General features: G+C 44.8%; 2 protein-coding genes across 3 annotated transcripts in view; one reads left to right on the top strand and one right to left on the bottom strand.

The window, feature by feature from the left end:
* CDC37 (cell division cycle 37, HSP90 cochaperone) overlaps positions 1-13,077 on the bottom strand; it is a 35,918-nt gene extending 22,841 nt beyond the window's left edge. The window contains exons 1-4 of one of the 2 annotated variants that reach the window (XM_056570571.1): positions 12,942-13,077; positions 5,104-5,225; positions 1,766-2,041; positions 354-459 (exon numbers count right to left, since the gene is read on the bottom strand). In XM_056570571.1, coding sequence (XP_056426546.1) covers positions 354-459; positions 1,766-2,041; positions 5,104-5,205 — 484 coding nt within the window. In that variant the 5' untranslated portion in view covers positions 5,206-5,225; positions 12,942-13,077. Of the gene's footprint in view, positions 1-353; positions 460-1,765; positions 2,042-5,103; positions 5,226-12,926 lie in introns of both variants that reach the window. The other variant, XM_056570572.1, reaches the window with a different exon arrangement.
* Positions 13,078-13,320: 243 nt separating this feature from the next.
* Positions 13,321-20,931, top strand: part of PDE4A (phosphodiesterase 4A) — a 1,221,221-nt gene continuing 1,213,610 nt past the window's right edge. Inside the window, exon 1 of the mRNA XM_056570564.1 lies at positions 13,321-13,482. The gene's annotated coding sequence lies outside the window, so the exon portion shown is untranslated. The remainder of the gene's footprint in view (positions 13,483-20,931) is intronic.

The following is a 20,931-nucleotide window of genomic DNA, read 5'->3' as shown; positions in this document are numbered from 1 at the left end:
CACACAAGTGAAAGCACCACCAGCATTCAAAAGTGACCAAAACTACAGCCAGAAAGCATAGGAACTGAGAAGTGGTCTGTGGTCAACACCTGCAGAAAAACTCCTTTATTGGGGGTGTCTAGTTAATTGCCTATAATTTCCACCTGTTTGTTCCTTTTGCACAACAGCATGTGAAATTGATTGTCAATCAGTGTTCTTCCTGAGTGGACAGTGGGATTTCACAGAAGTGTGATTGACTTGGAGTTACATTGTGTTTAAGTGTTCCCTTTATTTTTTTGAGCAGTGTATAATTATTTTTGTTATATAATTGTGTAAGCAATATCATTTTCTAAAGCCCATATTTTAACACTTACCAAAGTGTTTGAGCTGCTTGAGGTTCTTCTCTACAAATGTTTTGTGCTTTTGTTCCTTCTGCTCCTCGGTCTCCTCATTGGTTTCAGGCTTTACATTGAAAACACTCTGAAATAAATGAAGAGAAACCAGGGTTTCGAGGACTCATCACAGTGAATAACAAACAAGTACAGTCCTGCTCTGCTCTCTGGTAGAACGGCCCTGTGTGGTGGGAGGACAAACCAGTATCAAATATACTCGAGAAACACCCCTAGCACCAGGACATGTCCAGAAGCAAAGGAAAATTTGATACAACATTAATTGGGTTATCAGAAGAGAAAAATATTGATGTGGCAGGGGGTGCTGCACGAGTCCGGCTGAACACCTAAATGCTTTTATTTTTTTTTGCATCAGAGGAGCTTTTAAAAGGGCAGAACCTCTTTAAAGGAGAAGTCTCATACTGAAAAACGTATACCCTTTCCGTAGGATAGGGGATAAGTTTTAGATTGGGGGAATCAGACCACTGGGGGCTCCCCGCGATGTCCTGTATGGAGCCCCGATGCAGTGGCCGCCACGCCCCCTCCAAATATCTCTATGGGAGAGCCGTTCAGCAATCTTCAACTCCCCCAAAGAGATATATACAACCCGGGGAGAGCCGGGGCTCCGTAATGGCAGAATTAAATAATGTTAAAAACTGGTTAAAGGAGTACTATAGTGTTTTTTTTATTTTCCTCATTATCCCCTGTAACCAGGCTACAAAACTATACAAAACAAACTTTAACTCACCTGCCTACGTCCCCGGTTGCTCCGATATCGGTGTCCCGTTCTCCGGTCCCTGTCTTCTTCCGCTTCCTGCTGGTCGGCGAGTCACGCTGCGCTCAGCTTATCACTGGCTGCATCGGAGCAACAGGGGAACGTAGGCAGGTGAGTTATTGTTTTGTATAGTTTTGTAGCCCAGGCATAGGGGATAATAAAAAAAAAACTCCACCATAGTACTCCTTTAAAGGAGTACTGCAGTGTTCGTATAGGGAATAATGCCAGGTCCCCGTAAGGGAGATCGCGGGGGGTCCCAGCGCTCGGACCCCCACCCGCCGATCTACCGTATGGGGACCTGGCATTGCCGGAGCTCTGCCCGTTTTGTCGACCTCACTGAGGTCGATGACACGTCCCCTCCATACAGCTCTATTGAGAGGCAAGGATGCCCGAACTCTGCATCTCCGCCTCTCCCATACAGATACATGGAGAGGGCGGGGCCCCGTTCAGGAGATTGCGAGGGTTCCCAGTGTTCCTTTAAGTCACAACAACGCCCCCTTACCATGTACCCCAGAACTATTTACAGCCATCATAGAAGGGGTGTCCACCACTCTCTCCAGATGCATACAGAACGAAATAGTCCAGTTAGTCAACATCATTACCATTATTGAGGCCGACCTACCTTGCTAAACCCTTCCTTACTGAGAGTGTCCACATTCCAAGGCATTGTCTTCTCTTTCTTCTTCAGTTCATCTTGCTTCTTATACCAGTTCTTCTCTTCTTTCTTCAGCTGTTCCACTTCCTTTTTAAGCTTCTCGGCATCAGACTTTGCCTTATCCTGAACCTCCAGTTCTTTCAGTTTCTTCTGACATTCAGCAAGTTTCTTTTTACATTCTGTCGCCCCTTTTTCAAGATCTTCTTTTTCTTTATCAAACTGCTCCATCCTTTCAACACGGGCCTGTGCCAGGCAGAAGGAAATAAAGGAGGATCAATTTTTAGCATCTTTCCTTTAACATGCAAATACATAGCAAGACATAATGATCCATGAGGACAATGGGGGAAGAGTTATTTTCACTGGTTTACATCTCCTCTGCACCCCAGTGTATCCCACATTCCATATGAGGCACACCTGTTGGGCACTGTAACTGGTGACCCCTTTTATTATGGCAGCTGTGTCGTGTGATCACAAACTACCCCCCCGTCCAGAGCTTGCTTCCTGTATAGACAGGATATTAGCATCTCCCGTGTGGATGATTCCCGTAAACTTAGGATCATAAATCTATCAGATGATAATCTATGAGATCCCCCCAACCAAGCTCTGTCCTTCTTGTTCCTATTTACATCCCCTCTATATCTAGCGTACTGATGAAAATATAATATTTGCCCATTCTAAGAAAGACTATACATGGATTAGTTGCAGTGTTATACAACTCCCCTGACTCACACTGGCTGTATGTTGTCTATGGATGTGATGTGCAGGATCACCAGTGTATCCTATGAGACGCAGCTTTACATTGCAGTCCCCTGCCTTCTTCAAGGGGTGTAAAGCTGAGTTTCTGATATAGCGGAGACTTTGCACACAGCACTCAGACGGTCACCCGTTCACCCACATTAAACCCAATACACCAGGTTATAGTGCGGGTGAACAGGAGACCGATGTGGGGTCTCTGACTTATAAACATACCTGCAGTCCGGCACCCGGTCCCTCTAAAGATCCTCTTCTGGCTTCTCTAAATTGTGCACTGGAGGCTGGCCTGCCGGGTGGATTTGAATATTCATGGTTGTTGGTCACATGAGCGCTCAGTACGCACAACCGCTCACGTGACCAGCAACCCTGAATATTCAAATTCAGCCAGTGAGCCCGCCTACAGCACGCAATTTACAGAAGAACGAAGCTGATCTTCAGAGGGATCGAGCGTCGGACTGCAGGTATGTATACAAGTCAGAGACCGCGCATCGGTCTTCTGTTCACCTGCACTATAACCAGGTGTATGGGGTTTGGTGTGGGTAAACAAGTGACTCTTTTCCTTTAAAATTACTTTAGAGCTTCTTTAAAGTAACATAGTTCATAAGGTTGAAAAAAGACCAGAGTCCATCAAGTTCAACCTATAACCCTAATGAGTCCCTACTGAGTTGATCCAGAGGAAGGCAAAAATCCCTCATACTAGAGGTAAAAATTCCTTCCCGACTCCAAATATGGCATCAGAATACATCGCTGGATCAACATTCTGTCCCTATAAATCTAGAATCCATAACCTGTAATGTTATTCTCCAAAAATGCATCCAGACCCCTTTTTAAATTCTTTTAATCGAGTTAACCATGACCACCTCCTCAGTCAGAGAATTCCAGTCTCACCGCCCGATCTTACAGTAAAGAACCCCCGTCTGTGCTGGTGTAGAAACCTTCTTTCCTCTAGACGTAGAGGATGCCCCCCTTGTTATAGATACAGTCCTGGGTATAAATAGATCATGGGGAGATCTCTGTACTGTCCCCTGATATATTTATATATAGTTATTAGGTCTCCCCTAAGCCTTCTTTTTTCTAAACTAAATAACCCTAATTCTGATAATCTTTCTGGGTACTATCTTACTGTGTACTTTCTGGTGCCGCCATTGGAACAAACTGGCTGTGTCTATGTTGGGATGGGTGTCGTCTTCATCGTCAGAGATTTCAACGTGATCCCAAATGCTGTCACAGTCCTCCCATTCCCCATATTACCCTGGTTGCCCATCTTTGAACGCTCTCCAGCTCCACTATATCTTTCTTGTACACTGGTGCCCAGTACTGTGGTAAAATTATTTCCTTGTCGTGGGCATCTATGCCACTATTGATTCACTCCATGATTTTATTTGCCTTGGCAGCAGCTACCAGACACTGGTCACTACAGCTAAATTTACTGTTAAACAAGACCCCTAAGTCCTTTTCCACGTCAGTCGTCCCAAGTGTGCTCCTATTTAATACATAATCCCAGCCCAGATTTTTCCTCCCCATGTGCATTACCTTACATTTATCAGTGTTAAACCTCATGTACCACTTCTCAGCCCAAACCTCCAACCTATCCAGATCCATTTGTAACAGTGCACTGTCCTCTATTGTGTTAACCGCTTTACAGAGTTTACTATCTTCTGCAAAGATTGTTACTTTACTATTCAACCCCTCTACAAGGTCATTAATAAATATATTAAATAGAACAGAACCCAAGACTGACCCCTGTGGTCCCCACTAGTAACAGTCACGAAATCAGAATAAGTACCATTAATAACCACCCTCTTTTTCCTATCACTGAGCCATTTACTTACCCACTTACACACTCTCCCCCACATCCTTCTCATTTTATGCACCAACCGTTTATGTGGCACCATATCAAATGCTTTGGAAAAATCCAGATATACAACATCCAGCGATTCCCCCAGGTCCAGTCTGGAGCTCACCTCCTCATAAAAGCTGATTAGGTTAGTTTGACAGGACCGATCCCTCATAAACCCATGCTGATATGGGATCATACATTTATTTTTTATCAAGATATTCCAAAATAGCATCTTTAAGAAAACCCTCAAACAATTTACATACAACGGAGGTTAAACTAACAGGCCTATAATTCCCGGGGTCACCTTTTGACCGCTTTTTAAATATTGGCACCACATTTGCTATGCTACAGTCCTGGGGAACAGTCCCTGTTACTATAGAGTGCCTAAATATTAGGGATCTGTCTATTACACTTCTATTTGTAAGTGAAATTTCCATATTAGAAATAGCAATTGCATGATGCTAAGATACACAATCATTTTATGACTGGTTTGGGTCATAAATTTGATCCTCTGTCCTTTGATACTCTGTGACCTTTTCAAAGGTCATTCTAGAGAGTGGGGAGGGTGATCTGGAAGTCTCAGAACTTGTTGAAATTGTATATAGTCTAGACAAACATTTGCGCAAACAGCCTGAATGGTATTCAAGATGGCACATTTTACGTGCGCTAACACACTGTAACAAACTACCATGACAGAGGATCACGTTCTTACCTGGTGCCGCCATCGGAACAAACTGGCTGTGTCTATGTTGGGATGGGTGTCGTCTTCATCGTCTGAGACTTCAATGTGATCCCAAACGCTGTAATCTACCATCTTGCAGCTTATTGAGGTATCTAAAGAAGACAAATCCAATATGAGCTAGTAAAATGAGCACAATGCATATTTGGTTCCCACTCAGAGGTCTAAAGTAAAAAATAGAAAGACCCCTGCCAGCATATCTGGCAAAGAGTTAACGTTGTAGCCATACAATGGAGCTCCCTGAAGACCAACCATAAGTTTGTTACACAGATCTGTGGGTGCAGGATCAACTATTAGCATTTTTCAATTTCTTTTATATCCCCCTCATACACATGCATTCTCAGCTCGGCCGAGTATACACGTTTTTTGAACGCGGAAAAAGCTGCAGCCAAACTCCTCTGGTGGTGACTAACATCCCGAGAACAAAAGGATTGGGCAGGTTAAAAATCCAACCATTCTTGCCCCTAATAGTTAAATATGTTTAAAAATAGTATAAAAATAAAAAATGAATAAAAAATAAGTTGGTATCCTCACTCAGCTTCCCCGACCTCAGCGACGTCCAATAAGAGCTACATCCTATGAGAGCTGCCTTCTTCTTCCCTCACACACTATAGGTCCCTCGTGCAAATGTCCCCCGATACCTAATTAGATACCTTCCCCCAGGACTCCTGCCTGCAGGTATCTCGGAGGTGTGGTAAGCCGCCTGCACTCTCCGCTCCCGAGCTATGCAGCGCGCTCAGCAGCTGAGCGCACATCATAGCCGGTACCCGCATTAACCCTTTAGACGCCACGATCAAAGTTGATTGCGGTGTCTAAAAGTCCTGAGATGTACTGCCAGTTAGCTCAGGGATGCTGATCGAGATCACTGCAGTGTAATTGCGGTGTCCCGATCAGCTGTGAAGATGGCCGGAGGTCCCTTAACCTACTCTGTGCGTCCGATCGTAGTTCCTTTACTGCTGCCAGCCATGGCAGGCTTTAGTAAAGGAGCGCCAATAACACTGATCACTGCTATGCTATGGCATAGCATTGATCAGTGTATGCAATCCACAGATATGCCGCTACGAGCAGAAACACTGAAGCGATGCACAGTATACTCAATGAGCTAGGCCGAGAGCGGCCGTGATGTGAGAGTACAATGCGCATGCGCGCTGCGACTCGCATATGGCAGTGTGCCTGCTCGTAGTGGCGTATTGCCGCTCCGAGCAGGCACATCTAAAGGCACCACGTAGCGGTCCTTCAGCGGCGGATTCACAGCGTAAAATACACTGTGGATCCGCCTGTGTGAACGTATCCTTAAGGGGGGGGAAAAAAACTGTCACATGACATTGAAAAAATGTCGGTAATTGGTATCGGCGAATACTTAAGAAAAATATCGGTACTCGTACTCTGTCTTTAAAAAATGGTATTGGGACATCCCTAGTTAAAATCATTGCCCCTAAATTCACTGCCCCTATGCAATATATACAGATTATACATATATACACACACACATTATATATACTGTACAGTACTGACCTTACCCTCTGCCCCTAATACTTGCCCCTATATACTGACCTCACCCTCTGCCCCTTATTTATGACCCTATATACAGTAATGGCCCCTCCCTGCGGGTGATTTATATACTGATCTCACCCTCATCCCCTTATATATGACATTTTGAGGGCTCGGTGTTCCATTGAGTCATGGACTCACTCAACATACAATGGTTTTAACATACAAAAGGTTCTCCTGTAACTGAAATATTGTACATTGAGGGACCACTGTATCATGTTATCCAGGGATGTGGAATCCCTATCGCCCGACGCCCGGGACAAGCAGTTCCGGACGCCGGGCAGGTGATTTCTTCAGGCATTTAGCCCTGCTTCGGGCAAGCAGCGTTAAATGCCGGAAGAATTCACATAGGTCCGCTCACACTGTTACTGTACTTACATCTCCCTGCAGCAGTCTATAACGAGACTTCCTTGCGGGTATGCACGCGATTGGTGACGTAATCATATAAGCAGCTCAGGACGTCGAGACGCTGACGTCCCGTGCGGCGCCTGTGAAGACGTCACCTATCGCGCGCATCCCCGCAAGGAAGTCTCATTATAGACTGCTGCAGGGAGATGTAAGTACAGTAACAGTGTGAGTGAATTCAGAGAGAGATAAACTTACCTAATATGAGGGCCTGCCGGAGTACACGTGGGGCCGGAGTACAGGTAGCAGGGGATCAGAGAGGAGGGGAGGTTTGGTAAATAATGTGGGAGAGGAGAGGGGGGTTGGGCTTAAATATTATGACACGAGGGGCATCAGAAGGGAGGGGAATATAATGACGCAGGGGCATCAGAGGGGGGGATATAATGACACTGGGGCATCAGAGGGTTTTCGGCGGACAAGCCCCCATTCCTGCTGGGGCCCCTTACAAGAGATCGGGGGGGGGGGGGGAGGGGTTTCCCAGCGGTCAGGATCAGTTATTTTGCACTGCAGTATTCCATTAATGGGGTGGACTTACTAATCAGGGACCCTATCCACCTAATGGGGTGACATACTGGTCTGCCTATCAAGTTTTTATTAAGAAAATACCTTATTTACATACTATTTTGGTTTAAATTATTTTGTACCAGGACAAGTGAATTGTTATGAGGGACAAGTAGATTCTGCTCCGTTTTAGTCCCTTGGACAAGTAGTTTTTAAAAAAAAAAAAATCCACACCCCTGATTATCTAACCTACACAGCGAATGCCATAGAAGTTATGCAAAACACAAACTTTTTCTATTGTGCAAAAGTAGTAAAAAACTAAATATTTAAAATAAATAATTTTTCTATTGATGTCCTGGCTGCATCGTTCTGATGTGAATAAAAAAAGAAAACCTTGGGCCTTTTTGCTCAGTATTTTGGGCTGTTACTTAGCAACACTGTGTATACATATTGAAGCATAACTTTGTTCATGTATGTTACACTTATGCAGGCTTCTCTAAAAGGTGTTTAATATGAATATTTATGTTCAATAGGGGAGACATGTACGCTCTTAGTCCATTGATAATCCATATTGGATACATGTAGCTGTTCTTGTTGCCAAAATTCATCCTGACTTTACTGTTGGTGACAAGTGACCCACACTTATAACGTGTGGTTTTTACATGACGCTGTTATCTTATGCGTGTTCAGTGATGAAAAAGAAGCGATCCTGTTGCGGCGCTCGCCCGTGTGGCAGGAATGGAGTTCAAAAGCCGATGGTAAGTAAAGGCATCTTTATTCAGAATCAATTCGGACTACGCGCTACGCTCTTCCTCAGGTCCAACATTACTATTATGTTTGTGTGTATTCACTCCCTTGGTGTCACTTTAGGGTCTCATCTATAATATATATTTTAAACTACTTTATTAAAAGTTTTATATGCATTTCCTCATATTGTGACTATTATGTCTGCCGCTTATCACATATACACAAAAGTCCCCCATAGGGTACCCAGGGTATTTAATTCATAAATTCCAATTCCCTTCAGGCTTAACAACCCATCCGGGACTAAGACCCCCAACTAGGGTCACCCTTTTAAAACTTCACTTTTATTTATTATTTGTTAAAATCAAATTGTGGTGCAAAAATAATACAAAAGAAGGTGTTTAAAAACACAATATATAGGAATTGGATTGGTCCAATACTGGTTCCACTAATTCTATTTCCACTAAGGCTTCTATGTTAGGGACTTTTTTATTCCATTATTCTGGGTCCTGAGACTCCAATCTTAACGGTCCACATAACATACAACCTCCTCTATTTTATCTACCAATTCCTATTATTGCTAATTAAAATTTGTTGCTCTCTAGCATCCCCCTGACGTTTCACTGGAAAGACCCAGCTTTATCAAGGCGTAGGACACTAATGCCGCTTATCACAGACTCCACGGAAATAGGAGTCTGGGCAAACAGCTGCTAGTGCACTAATGTCTCCGACCAGCTTTAACCCCTTAAGGACCAAGGACGTACCGGTACGTCCTTGGTCCTGCTCTTCTGATATAACGCGGGGTTACACAGTAACCCCGCGTCATATCATGGCGGGCCCGGCGTCATAGTGAAGCCGGGACCTGCCTCTAATAGCGCGCAGCGCCGATCGCGGCGCCGCGCGCTATTAACCCTTTAGCCGCGCGCTCAAAGCTGAGCCGCGCGGCTAAAAGTGAAAGTGAAAGTTCCCGGCTAGCTCAGTCGGCCTGTTCGGGATAGCCGCGGCTAATCGCGGCATCCCGAACAGCTGACAGGACAGCGGGAGGGCCCCTTCCTGCCTCCTCGCTGTCCGATCGCCGAATGACTGCTCAGTGCCTGAGATCCAGGCATGAACAGTCATCCGGCAGAATCGTTGATCACTGGTTTCTTATGAGAAACCAGTGATCAACATAGAAGATCAGTGTGTGCAGTGTTATAGGTCCCTATGGGACCTATAACACTGCAAAAAAAAAGTGAAAAAAAAAGTGAATAAAGATCATTTAACTCCTCCCCTATTAAAAGTTTGAATCACCCCCCTTTTCCAATAAAAAAAAAAACACAGTGTAAATAAAAATAAACATATGTGGTATCACCGCGTGCGGAAATGTCCGAATTATAAAAATATATCATTAATTAAACCGCTCGATCAATGGCGTGCGCGCAAAAAAATTCCAAAGTCCAAAATAGTGCATTTTTGGTCACTTTTTATATCATTTAAAAATGAATAAAAAGTGATCAATAAGTCCTATCAATGCAAAAATGGTACCGTTAAAAACTTCAGATCACGGCGCAAAAAATGAGCGCTCATACCGCCCCATACACGGAAAAATAAAAAAGTTATAGGGGTCAGAAGATGACAATTTTAAACGTATTAATTTTCCTGCATGTAGTTATGATTTTTTCCAGAAGTCCGACAAAATCAAACCTATATAAGTAGGGTATCATTTTAATCGTATGGACCTACAGAATACATATAAGGTGTCATTTTTACCAAACAATGTACTACGTAGAAACGGAAGCCCCCAAAAGTTACAAAACAGCGTTTTTTTTTCAATTTTGTCGCACAATGATTTTTTTTCCCGCTTCACCATAGATTTTTGGGCAAAATGACTGACGTCATTACAAAGTAGAATTGGTGGCGCAAAAAATAAGCCATCATATGGATTTTTAGGTGTAAATTTGAAAGAGTTATGATTTTTTAAAGGCAAGGAGCAAAAAACAAAAATGCAAAAACGGAAAAACCTCCGGTCCTTAAGGGGTTAAAGGGGTATTCTAGGAAAAAAATTTTTTATTTTTTTTATATCAACTGGCTCCAGAAAGTTAAACAGATTTGTAAATTACTTCTATTAGAAAGGGGGCGGGGCTATGTCACAAGCTCCTGGTACCAGCTCCAGCATTCGGAACAGTTTGTTCCAAATGCTGAGCAGCGGAGTACCCCTTTAAGTCCCTGAAGTGCTGAGGACTAGAACATCTCTCATCCTTGTCCTTCTGGATTAACAGTCAGCTAAAAGCTGAGCCCTGTCTCCAAATCGTGCACAATTTATATGCTCAATGCAGAAATGACCTTTGGAAACAAGGCTCGGCTTTCAGCTGACTGTCAATCAAGCAGGGATTAAAGGAGGAGCGGGGAGAAGTTCCAGCTCTCGGCACAGGGGCTTGGAACGCTTAAAAAGAATCAAAGCATGCTTCTACATTATGAAAGCACAGACAGAAATATGAAAGGTACCATGTGTCTCCTTGTCCAACATCTAATGGTACGTTCACACCGAGAATTTCCACCCGTACAAATATTCTCAGTGCAGCAGGCGCAACGACTGCACGGACCTGCGCCGTCACCACTGAGGGCAATGCGGTCCGCAGAGATGTCCTTCGACAGAATAAACATGTTCATTCTTTTGGAAAACACTCTGCTGAGGAATTTCTGCAGCAGAATCCCATTGACAGTATTAGTAGGCAGCTGCTGCAAAGTGGATTCTGAACAGAATTTCCAAGCGGAAATTCTAAGCATGAATGGCCCCAAGAGTGTCTGCAGTTTGGAAAGTAATTTATATGTTTACATTCACATGTACCGCATCCACTGTGGATTTCACTACCTGTGGATTTCACTTCACTCAGCAGGTCCACAGAAAATACGCAATAGTGGTGTTCTTGGGATTTTCTGTGGACCTACTGAGGTCAAGGGGTAACATAATCTGCAAGGGATCTCCAGCAGCCTGAAATCTGCAGCAGATGCGTTACATATAAATACACCCTCAAGGGTACGTTCACATGTGTAGCTAGTTTTCCACTACGAATTTGAGCTGCGGCAGGTGTTCCACAGTGGATTTTTTTCGAAGCAGAAAATCCTCAGCAGACACCATATAATCTGCTGTGGATTTGCTGCTGCAAACCTACAGGCCCGTGTGAATGAGCCTTCACCTACCCTAGATCCTTCAAAGCTCCCCTGTGGTTCCTTCTGGTCCCCCACCGCTTATGAAAAGATGTCCGAATTTTTTATTAGCCTCCAATAACATTTAAAAATAGTTTTTTGTTTTTTTTTGCATAGGGCCATCACAGCGAGTTTCCTGCAGTGTCTACATTCCGCTGCAGAATCCCAGAAGTGGAATATCTGTAGCGGAAAATTCGCAAACAGAACCCACTGACTTCAATGGGTAGCAACATAACCCGAAAGCGGAATTTCAGATGCGGAAACCGCTGCTGATGTGCTACGCGTGACCCTGCATTGAATTGTTATCCACCAAAGTCAGTGTTTCCCAATCAGCTGTTTCAGCCTTCGGTGTCCAGGCATGCTGCGAGTTGTAGTTCTGCAACAGCTGGAGGCACCCTGGTTGGGAAAACACTGCCCAAAGATGCTCTATATCATCAACAACAGAATCCTGACAGTAAAATCTGCTTTACTATCAAAAGTGGATTCCCCCTTTAAAGGACATCTGCAGCGTGATTAACCCTTATCCCCTATCCACAGGATAGGGGCATAAGTGTTTGATCGCGGGGGGTCCGACCGCTGAGACCACCTGTGATCTCCTGTACGGGGCCGCGGCCACAGCCAGCGACAGCATGACGTTGCAGGCGGCACGCCTCCTCCATACATCTCTATGGGAGAGGCGGGGAGGCAGCGTTCGTGCCTCCCCCATAGAACTGTATGGGGACGGGGAGGAGACGGGGCATAGGTCGAGTCGACGTTACCATGAGCGCTAATGGCGGCGCCCCGTTAGGGAGATCGAGGGGGGCCCCAGCGGTCGGACCCCCCGCGATCAAACACTTATCCCTTATCTTGTAGATAGGGGATAAGTGTATATTGTGCTGCAGTTGTCCTTTAAGGCAATCATGACAGTTCTCCTCCACCCTCAGAGGGAAGAACATTTACAAAATTTTACGGAAGGATTCTTTTCCTCCACAGCAATGGGTTACAATTCCTATAACCAGTTTTACTGGCTGAAAGCCAGGAAGAACTACAAATCACAGCATGCACACACATGATGCTACACAATATGGTTACCATGAAGTCACTTCCTGCCACTCTGGGTATTCATTACAGTAGTGTCTCCCAACTAGCTCGCCTCTGACTGTTGCAAAACTACAACTCCCAGCGTGCCAACTACAACTCCCAGCATGGCCGGACAGCCTTCGGCTGTCCGGCCATGCTGGGAGTTGTAGTTGTCACGCTGGGAGTTGTAGTTTTGCTACAGCCGGAAGCAATCCGGTTGGGAGACACTGAATTACACGCTGCAATACCAAAATACACACTACATAGTAGTGCACTATAATATACTACTAACCACAATCCTACAGTAATATAATATAACGCATTAGTGAATAATAATAATAAATAAATACAATACTAGCACGGACCTGCAATCTGCCCGGGATCTCTCTCCTTCTGGAAAGCTCTGGCACTCTCTATCCACCCACTGCCCTGACTCTGACGTCACTTCCCCGGCCTCAACCCGGCCCGTCTGCCCTTCCTCTGACGTCACACGCCGTCCTCCAATCATTTCCAGCTAACTCCGAAAACCCCGCCTCCCCTGTCAAGTGTTGTTGTTATTTCTTTTTCTTTTTCTTTTTTTTTTCCCATTCAGCGTACGTCTCTCTTGACGTTTGACTATTAATGACGCTATACGCAGCCCGATTCTTATTGGACAGGGATTTGAGGAGGCGTGGCCTCGCAAGGTATATAGACAGAGTAAACGGATTCTGCGCAATGACGGTGGGCGGGAAATTGTTAGTAGGCGTGACTATTGGGTCAGGAGGAGCAAAGGCGGGAATTTGTGTGGAGGATTGTGTGAGGTGATTCTAGACTGTTCTGCCTCTGTGCCTCAGTGATGGCGATGGTTCGGTCGTTATAGGCTATAGAATTCAAAAAGAAATATGAAAAAATTATGGAAAACTTGAGGTATTTTCCATAAGGTATATAGTAAAATATTTGACATACCACCTAAAAATCAAGTTCTCATGTGTTATCATGAGGCTTATTAAGGTGGCCCGAAGGTTTAACCCCTTAAGGACCAAGCCCATTTTCACCTTAAGGACCAGGCCAATTTTATTTTTGCGTTTTCGTTTTTTCCGCCTCTCCTTCTAAAATCCATAACGCTTTTATATTTCCTAGAGATGAGCGAATTTACAGTAAATTCGATTTGTCACGAACGTCTCAGCTCGGCGGTTGCTGACTTTTCCTGCATAAATTAATTCAGCCTTCAGGTGCTCTGGAGGGCTGGAAAAGGTGGATACAGTCCTAGGAAAGAGTCTCCTAGGACCGTATCCACCTTTTCCAGCACCGGAAAGCTGAATTAATTTATGCAGGAAAAGTCAGAAACCGCAGAGCCGAGAAGTTTGTGACGAATCGAATTTACTGTAAGTTCGCTCATCTCTAATATTTCCTTCTACAGACCTGTATAAGGGTTTGTTTTTTGCGTGACCAATTGTATTTTGTAATGAAACCTAATTTTACCTTAAAATGTACGGCAAACCCAAAAAATTATTATTTAGGGAGGAAAGTTAAATGAAAACAGCAATTTTGCACATTTTGAAGGGTTTCGTTTTCACACTGTAAAAATGATGTGTTCTTTATTTTGTGAGTCAATAAGATTAAATTGATACTTTTATATTTTTGTACCGCTTAAAAAAAAAATCTAAAACTTTTTGCACAAAATCAGTAATCTAAAATTGCCCTATTTTGACCACCTATAACTTTTTCATTTTTCCGTATATAGGGCGTTATGAGGGTTAATTTTTGCGCCGTCAATTGTAGTCTTTATCGATACCACATTTGCATATATAAAACTTTTAGATCTTTTTTCTATTTTTTGGGGGGGGAATAAAATGTGCCAAAAAAGCATTTTTGGACTTTTTTTTTAATTTTTAAATACGTTCACCGTATGGGATCATTAACATTATATTTTGATAGTTCGGACATTTACAAATGCGGCGATACCAAATATGTTTATAAAAGTTTTACATATGTTTATATGTACCAAATATGTTTATAAAATGCTTACATTTCTTGGGGGTAAAATGGGAAAAAACGGACGATTTTCATTTTTAATGGGGTGTTTTTTTTTAAACTTTTAAATTTTTTTTTTTTACATTTTTCAACTTTATCTTTACACTTTTTATGTCCCCATAGGGGACTATCTATAGCAATCCTTTGATTGCTAATACTGTTTATTGCTATGTATAGGACATAGCACTGATCAGTATTATCTGCTATCTCCTGCTCTTGGCTGCTCGATCTCAGCCCAGAGCAGGAGACAGATGGAGGCAGGTGAGGGGACATCTGTCCGCCATTACAGATGATCGGATCGCCGCGGCAGCGCTGCGGGCGATCCGATCATCTATTTTAACTTGCGCAGTGCCGCAGATGCCATGATCTGTACTGATCACACTATCTGAGGGGTTAATGGTGGACATCCGCGCGATCGCGGATGTCGGCCATTACCGGCGGCTCCAAGGCTGTTGCTAGCAGCCCGAATCTGCCGTGTATGACACGAGCACCGCTCCGATGCTCGCGGTCATACACAGGACGTAAATGTACGTCCTGGTGTGCAAAGTACCGCCAAACCAGGACGTACATTTACTTTCGTGGTCATTAAGGGGTCAGCTATAACATTTAAACAGTACAAGGAGCTTAATAAAATCTGTAAAAATGTAATAAAAACAGCAAAAATTCAAAATGAGAGACAGGTGGCCGAAGAAAGCAAAACTAATCCTAAATATTTTTTTAGATATATAAATACAAAAAAACCAAGGACAGAGCATGTAGGACCCCTTAATAATGATAATGGGGAGGTTGTCACGGGCGATCAAGAGAAGGCGGAGCTACTGAATGGGTTCTTTAGTTCTGTATATACTATGGAAGAAGGAGCTGACATTGGCCAGGTCAGTGCTGGTAACACATCATATAATGTACTGAACTGGTTTAATGTAGAGATGGTACAAGGTAAGTAAAGTAAATGTAAGCAAATCTCCAGGGCCGGATGGACTACACCCAAGAGTTCTTAGAGAGGTAAGTCCAGTAATATCTGTACCCTTGTTCATGATATTTAGAGATTCTCTGGTGTCTGGTATTGTGCCAAGGGACTGGCGCAAGGCTAATGTGGTACCAATCTTCAAGAAGGGCTCTAGGTCTTCGCCAGGCAATTATAGACCGGTAAGTCTAACGTGCATTGTGGGTAAATTGTTTGAAGGACTTATAAGGGATTACATACAGGAATACATAGGGGATAATAGTATTATAAGTGATAGCCAGCATGGGTTTACTAAGGATAGAAGTTGTCAAACCAATCTAATTTGCTTTTATGAAGAGGTGAGTAGAAGCCTTGACAGAGGAATGGCTGTGGATATAGTGTTTCTGGATTTTGCCAAAGCGTTTGATACTGTCCCTCACAGACGTCTGACAGGTAAGTTAAGGTCCTTGGGCTTGGAAACTTTAGTTTGTAACTGGATTGAACACTGGCTCATGGATCGTACCCAGAGAGTGGTGGTAAATGATTCGTACTCTGATTGGTCCCCGGTTATTAGTGGTGTACCCCAAGGTTCAGTACTGGGCCCGCTGCTGTTTAATTTATTTATCAATGATATAGAGGATGGTATTAACAGCTCTGTTTCTATCTTTGCAGATGACACCAAGCTTTGTAGCACGGTACAGTCTATAGAGGATGTGCATAAGTTACAAGATGACTTGGATAGACTAAGTGTCTGGGCATCCACTTGGCAAATGAGGTTCAATGTGGATAAATGTAAAGTTATGCATCTGGGTACTAATAACCTGCATGCGTCGTATGTCTTAGGGGGGATTAAACTGGCAGAGTCACTGGTAGAGAAGGATCTGGGTGTACTTGTAGATCACAGACTACAGAATAGCATGCAATGTCAGGCTGCTGCTTCCAAAGCCAGCAGGATATTGTCATGTATCAAAAGAGGCATGGACTCAAGGGACAGGGACATAATACTCCCCCTTTATAAAGCATTGGTACGGCCTCACCTGGAATATGCTGTTCAGTTTTGGTCGCCTGTTCATAAAAGGGACACTGCAGAGTTGGAAAGGGTGCAGAGACGCGCGACCAAACTAATATGGGGCATGGAACATCTTAGCTATGAGGAGCGATTAAAGGAGTTACAATTGTTTAGTCTTGAGAAGAGACGTTTAAGGGGGGATATGATAAACGTATATAAGTATATTAATGGCCCATACAAAAAATATGGAGAAAAACTGTTCCAGGTTAAACCCCCCCAAAGGACGAGGGGGCACTCCCTCCGTCTGGAGAAGAAAAGGTTTAGTCTAAAGGGGCGGCACGCCTTCTTTACCGTGAGGACTGTGAATTTATGGAACGGTCTACCTCAGGAACTGGTCACAGCAGGAACAATTAACAGCTTTAAAACAGGGTTAGATACATTCCTGGAACAAAATAACATTAAAGCTTATGCAGAATTATAAAACTACATCCCTTTCCCTTATCCCCTTACATCCTTCCCTTCAATCCCCTGGTTGGACTTGATGGACGTATGTCTTTTTTCAACCATACTAACTATGTAACTATGTAACTATGTAAGGGGACCAGAAGGTTTAACCCGGTCCCATGCCGATAAGTACAGAAAAACGTATCCCCTATCCACAGGGGGGCCCGAGCGCTGTGGCCCCCCGCTATCGTCTGTACAGAGCCCCAGCTCTTCCACAGAGTGGCTCATCATGACCCCCGCCCGAAGCGGTGGCCACCACGCCCCCTCCATACAATCTCTATGGGGAAGCTGTTCGGCTATCTTTGGCTTTCCCATAGAGAAATATGGAAGGGCATGGCCGGGGTCGTGATGTGCCACTCTAGGGAGAGTCGGGGCTCTGTACAGACAATCGAGGGGGCGGGGGCCACAGCAATTGGACCCCCCCCCCCCTGCGGATAGGGGATACGTTTTTCTGTACTTATGGATGCAGTGATTTTAAATTTTTTCCTTTCCTTTTAAAGGATAACTCCGGGATGTGCAACTTATCCCCTATTCTAAGGATAGGGGATAAGTGTTAGATCGCTGGGGGTCCGACCGCTGGGGCCCCCTGCGATCTCCCGAATGGAGCCCAGATTCCTGCATGGAACGGGCATTTTCGACCACCGCCAGACACGCCCCCCTCCATACAGTTCTATGTCAGAGCCGGAGTGCTGCTTTCGGCAATATCCGGCTCGGCCATAGAACTGCATGGAGGGGGCTTGTCAGCCGCAGCTTCGTGTTTCATGCAGGGAGCCGGGGCTCTGTTCGGGAGATCGTGGGGGGCACCAGTGGTCAGATCCCCCGCAATCTAACACTCATCCCCATACTTGGGATAGGGGATAAGTTGCACATCCCGAAGTTATCCTTTAACCCCTTAAGGACCAAGCCCATTAGCCATCATTAACTAAACTTTCCCTAATCCTCCTTCCCATCTGTCTCTGACACTAACTGTATCTATCCCTGTATTTATTTTTATGTAAAATCCCATTTAAATAGCCTCTTCGGTAGCTCAGTTTTGAGCTGTGTGCGAGGGCAGGAAGTGGGCCTGGACCGGCAGGTGCAACATCATCTGAAGCCTGGCCGGACGGTTTACGCCAATCTTACTGTATGCTGCGCTTTCTCTCGGGAGCACGCATACAGGCGGAGTACAGGACAGGGATGGCAGCCTCTCTGTCTCCTCCTCTCTGTTTGGCTATACACGTGCCATACAGAGAGGAGGAACGTCGGAGGACTGAGCTGCCATGCCCCGCAATGAGAAGGGGGAGATGCAGGAGGCGGGGACATTTAAATTACTCGCGCATGAGCACTGTGCTCGCTCTCTGCGCGCATTCCGGACCACGCTGGACCATGCTGCCCGGCCAGCAGTGGTCCGTATGTGCCCGACGTAAGGGGGGCGGGAATGATTCCTGGACCATGTAGGGTGTCACCTATTGGCCAGGATTTCAACTGTAAATAAAAAGTGTGAAAGAGAGATTTTTTTTTAAATGACATATATTAGAAACATTTTTATTTATGCATAATCTATTTACCGTATTTATCGGTGTATAACACGCACTTTTTAGGCTAAAATTTTTAGCCTAAAGTCTGTGTGCGTGTTATACGCCAATACACCCCCAGGAAAGGCAGGGGGAGAGAGGCCGTCGCTGCCCGCTTCTCTCCCCCTGCCTTTCCTGGGGTCTGGAGCGCTGCTGTCGGCCCTTCTCACCCCCTGGTTATCGGCGCCGCTGCCCGTTCTGTCCCCCTGACTATCGGTGCCGGTGCCGATAGCCAGGGGGAGAGAAGCGGCGCCGACAGCCAGGGGGAGAGAAGGGGCAGCGGCACTCATTGCCGGCGCCGCTGCCCCGTTGCCTCCCCCCATCCCCGGTGGCATAATTACCTGAGTCGGGTCCGCGCTGCTCCAGGCCTCCAGCGTGCGGCCCCGGCGTCGTTGCTATGCGCTGAACGGCTCGGCGCATGACGTCAGTGCGCCGCGCCGTGCATAGCAACGACGCTGGGGACGCACGACGGAGGCCTGGAGCAGCGCGGACCCGACTCAGGTAATTATGCCACCGGGGATGGGGGGAGGCAACGGGGCAGCGGCGCCGGCAATGGGTGCCGCTGCCCCTTCTCTCCCCCTGGCTGTCGGCGCCGCTTCTCTCCCCCTGGCTATCGGCGCCGGCACCGATAGTCAGGGGGACAGAACGGGCAGCGGCGCCGATAACCAGGGGGTGAAAAGGGCCGACAGCAGCGCTCTAGACCCCAGGAAAGGCAGGGGGAGAGAAGCGGGCAGCGACGGCCTCTCTCCCCCTGCCTTTCCTGGGGGTATATCGGGGTATACACGCGCACACACGCACCCTCATTTTACCATGGATATTTGGGTAAAAAACTTTTTTTACCCAACTATCCTTGGTAAAATGAGGGTGCTTGTTATAGGCCGGTGCGTGGTATACCCCGATAAATACGGTAATTAAAAAAGTTATGTTTAGTGAGAGTACCCATTTAAGGACCAGGCCAGTTTTATTTTAGCGTTTTCATTTTTTTTCCTCCTCGCCTTCTAAAATCCATAACTCTTTTATATTTCCATCTATAGACCCATATAAGGGCTTGTTTTTGTGCGTGACCAATTGTACTTTGTAATGAAACCTCTCATTTTACCATAAAATGTACGGCAAACCCAAAAAATTATTTTTATAGGGAGAAAATTTAAATGAAAACCCCAATTTTGCACATTTTGGAAAATTTCGTTTTCACACTGTACACTTTACTGTAAAAATGACATGTGTTCTTTATTCTGTGGGTCAATTTGATTAAAATGATAAACATGGCTAGATACTTTTATATTTTTGTACCACTTTAATAAAATCTAAAACTTTTTGTACAAAATCAGTAATCTAAAATCGCCCTATTTTGACCACCTATAACTTTTTCATTTTTCCGTATATAGGGCGATATCAGGGCTCATTTTTAGCGCAGTTATCTTTACTTTTTATTGATACTACATTTGCTTATATAAAACGTTTAGATCATTTTTAATAATTTTTTTTGGGAATAAAATGGGACTTTATTTTTGGAATATGTTTGTAAGAAAATTTTTTTTACACTTTTTGGGGGTAAAATGGAAAAAACGGCCAATTTTCATTTTTATTGGAGGAGGGGATTTATTTATTTATTTTTACACTTTTTATGTCCCAATAGGGGACTATCTATAGCAATCATTTGATTGCTAATACTGTTCAGTGCTATGCATAGTACATAGCACTGATCAGGGTTATCGGTCATCTTCTGCTCTGGTCTGCTCGATCTCAGACCAGAGCAGGAGACGCCAGGTGACGGACGGAGGCAGGTGAGGGGACCTCCGTCCGCCATTACAGATGATCTATTTTAACATGCGAACTGCCGCAGATGCCCTGATCTGTACTGATCACGGCATCTGAGGGGTTAATGACGGATGTCGGCCATTACCGGCGGGTCCCCGAAACCTGCCATGTATGACGCGAGCACCACTCCGATGCTCGTGGTCATACACAGGACGTAAATGTACGTCCTGGGATGCTAAGTACCGCCGCACCAGGACGTACATTTACGTCCGTGGTCGTTAAGGGCTTAATAGCCATAACGCTATCTACGGTGAAACAAAAAAATTATTTAACCCCTTAAGAACATTGTTGTTGTTGTTTTTTTTTTTTAACAAGTTTTTTCTTCCTTCCTTCCTTGCTTGTGTTTAATTTTCCACCTACAGACCAATATGTTTTTTTTACACCCAATCATTTATTTTTACTAGAAACATCTCTCATTTCTCTATCGGCTCTATTGGGGGACACAGACTGTGGGTGTATGCTGCTGTCTCTAGGAGGTATGACACTATGGCAACAAGAAAGTCGGCTCCTCC

This window comes from Hyla sarda, chromosome 4 (genome assembly GCF_029499605.1).
Source record: "Hyla sarda isolate aHylSar1 chromosome 4, aHylSar1.hap1, whole genome shotgun sequence".
NCBI lineage: Eukaryota > Metazoa > Chordata > Amphibia > Anura > Hylidae > Hyla > Hyla sarda.
Note: the sequence above shows the minus strand (reverse complement) of the source record. Positions and strands in the feature narration are given on the sequence as shown.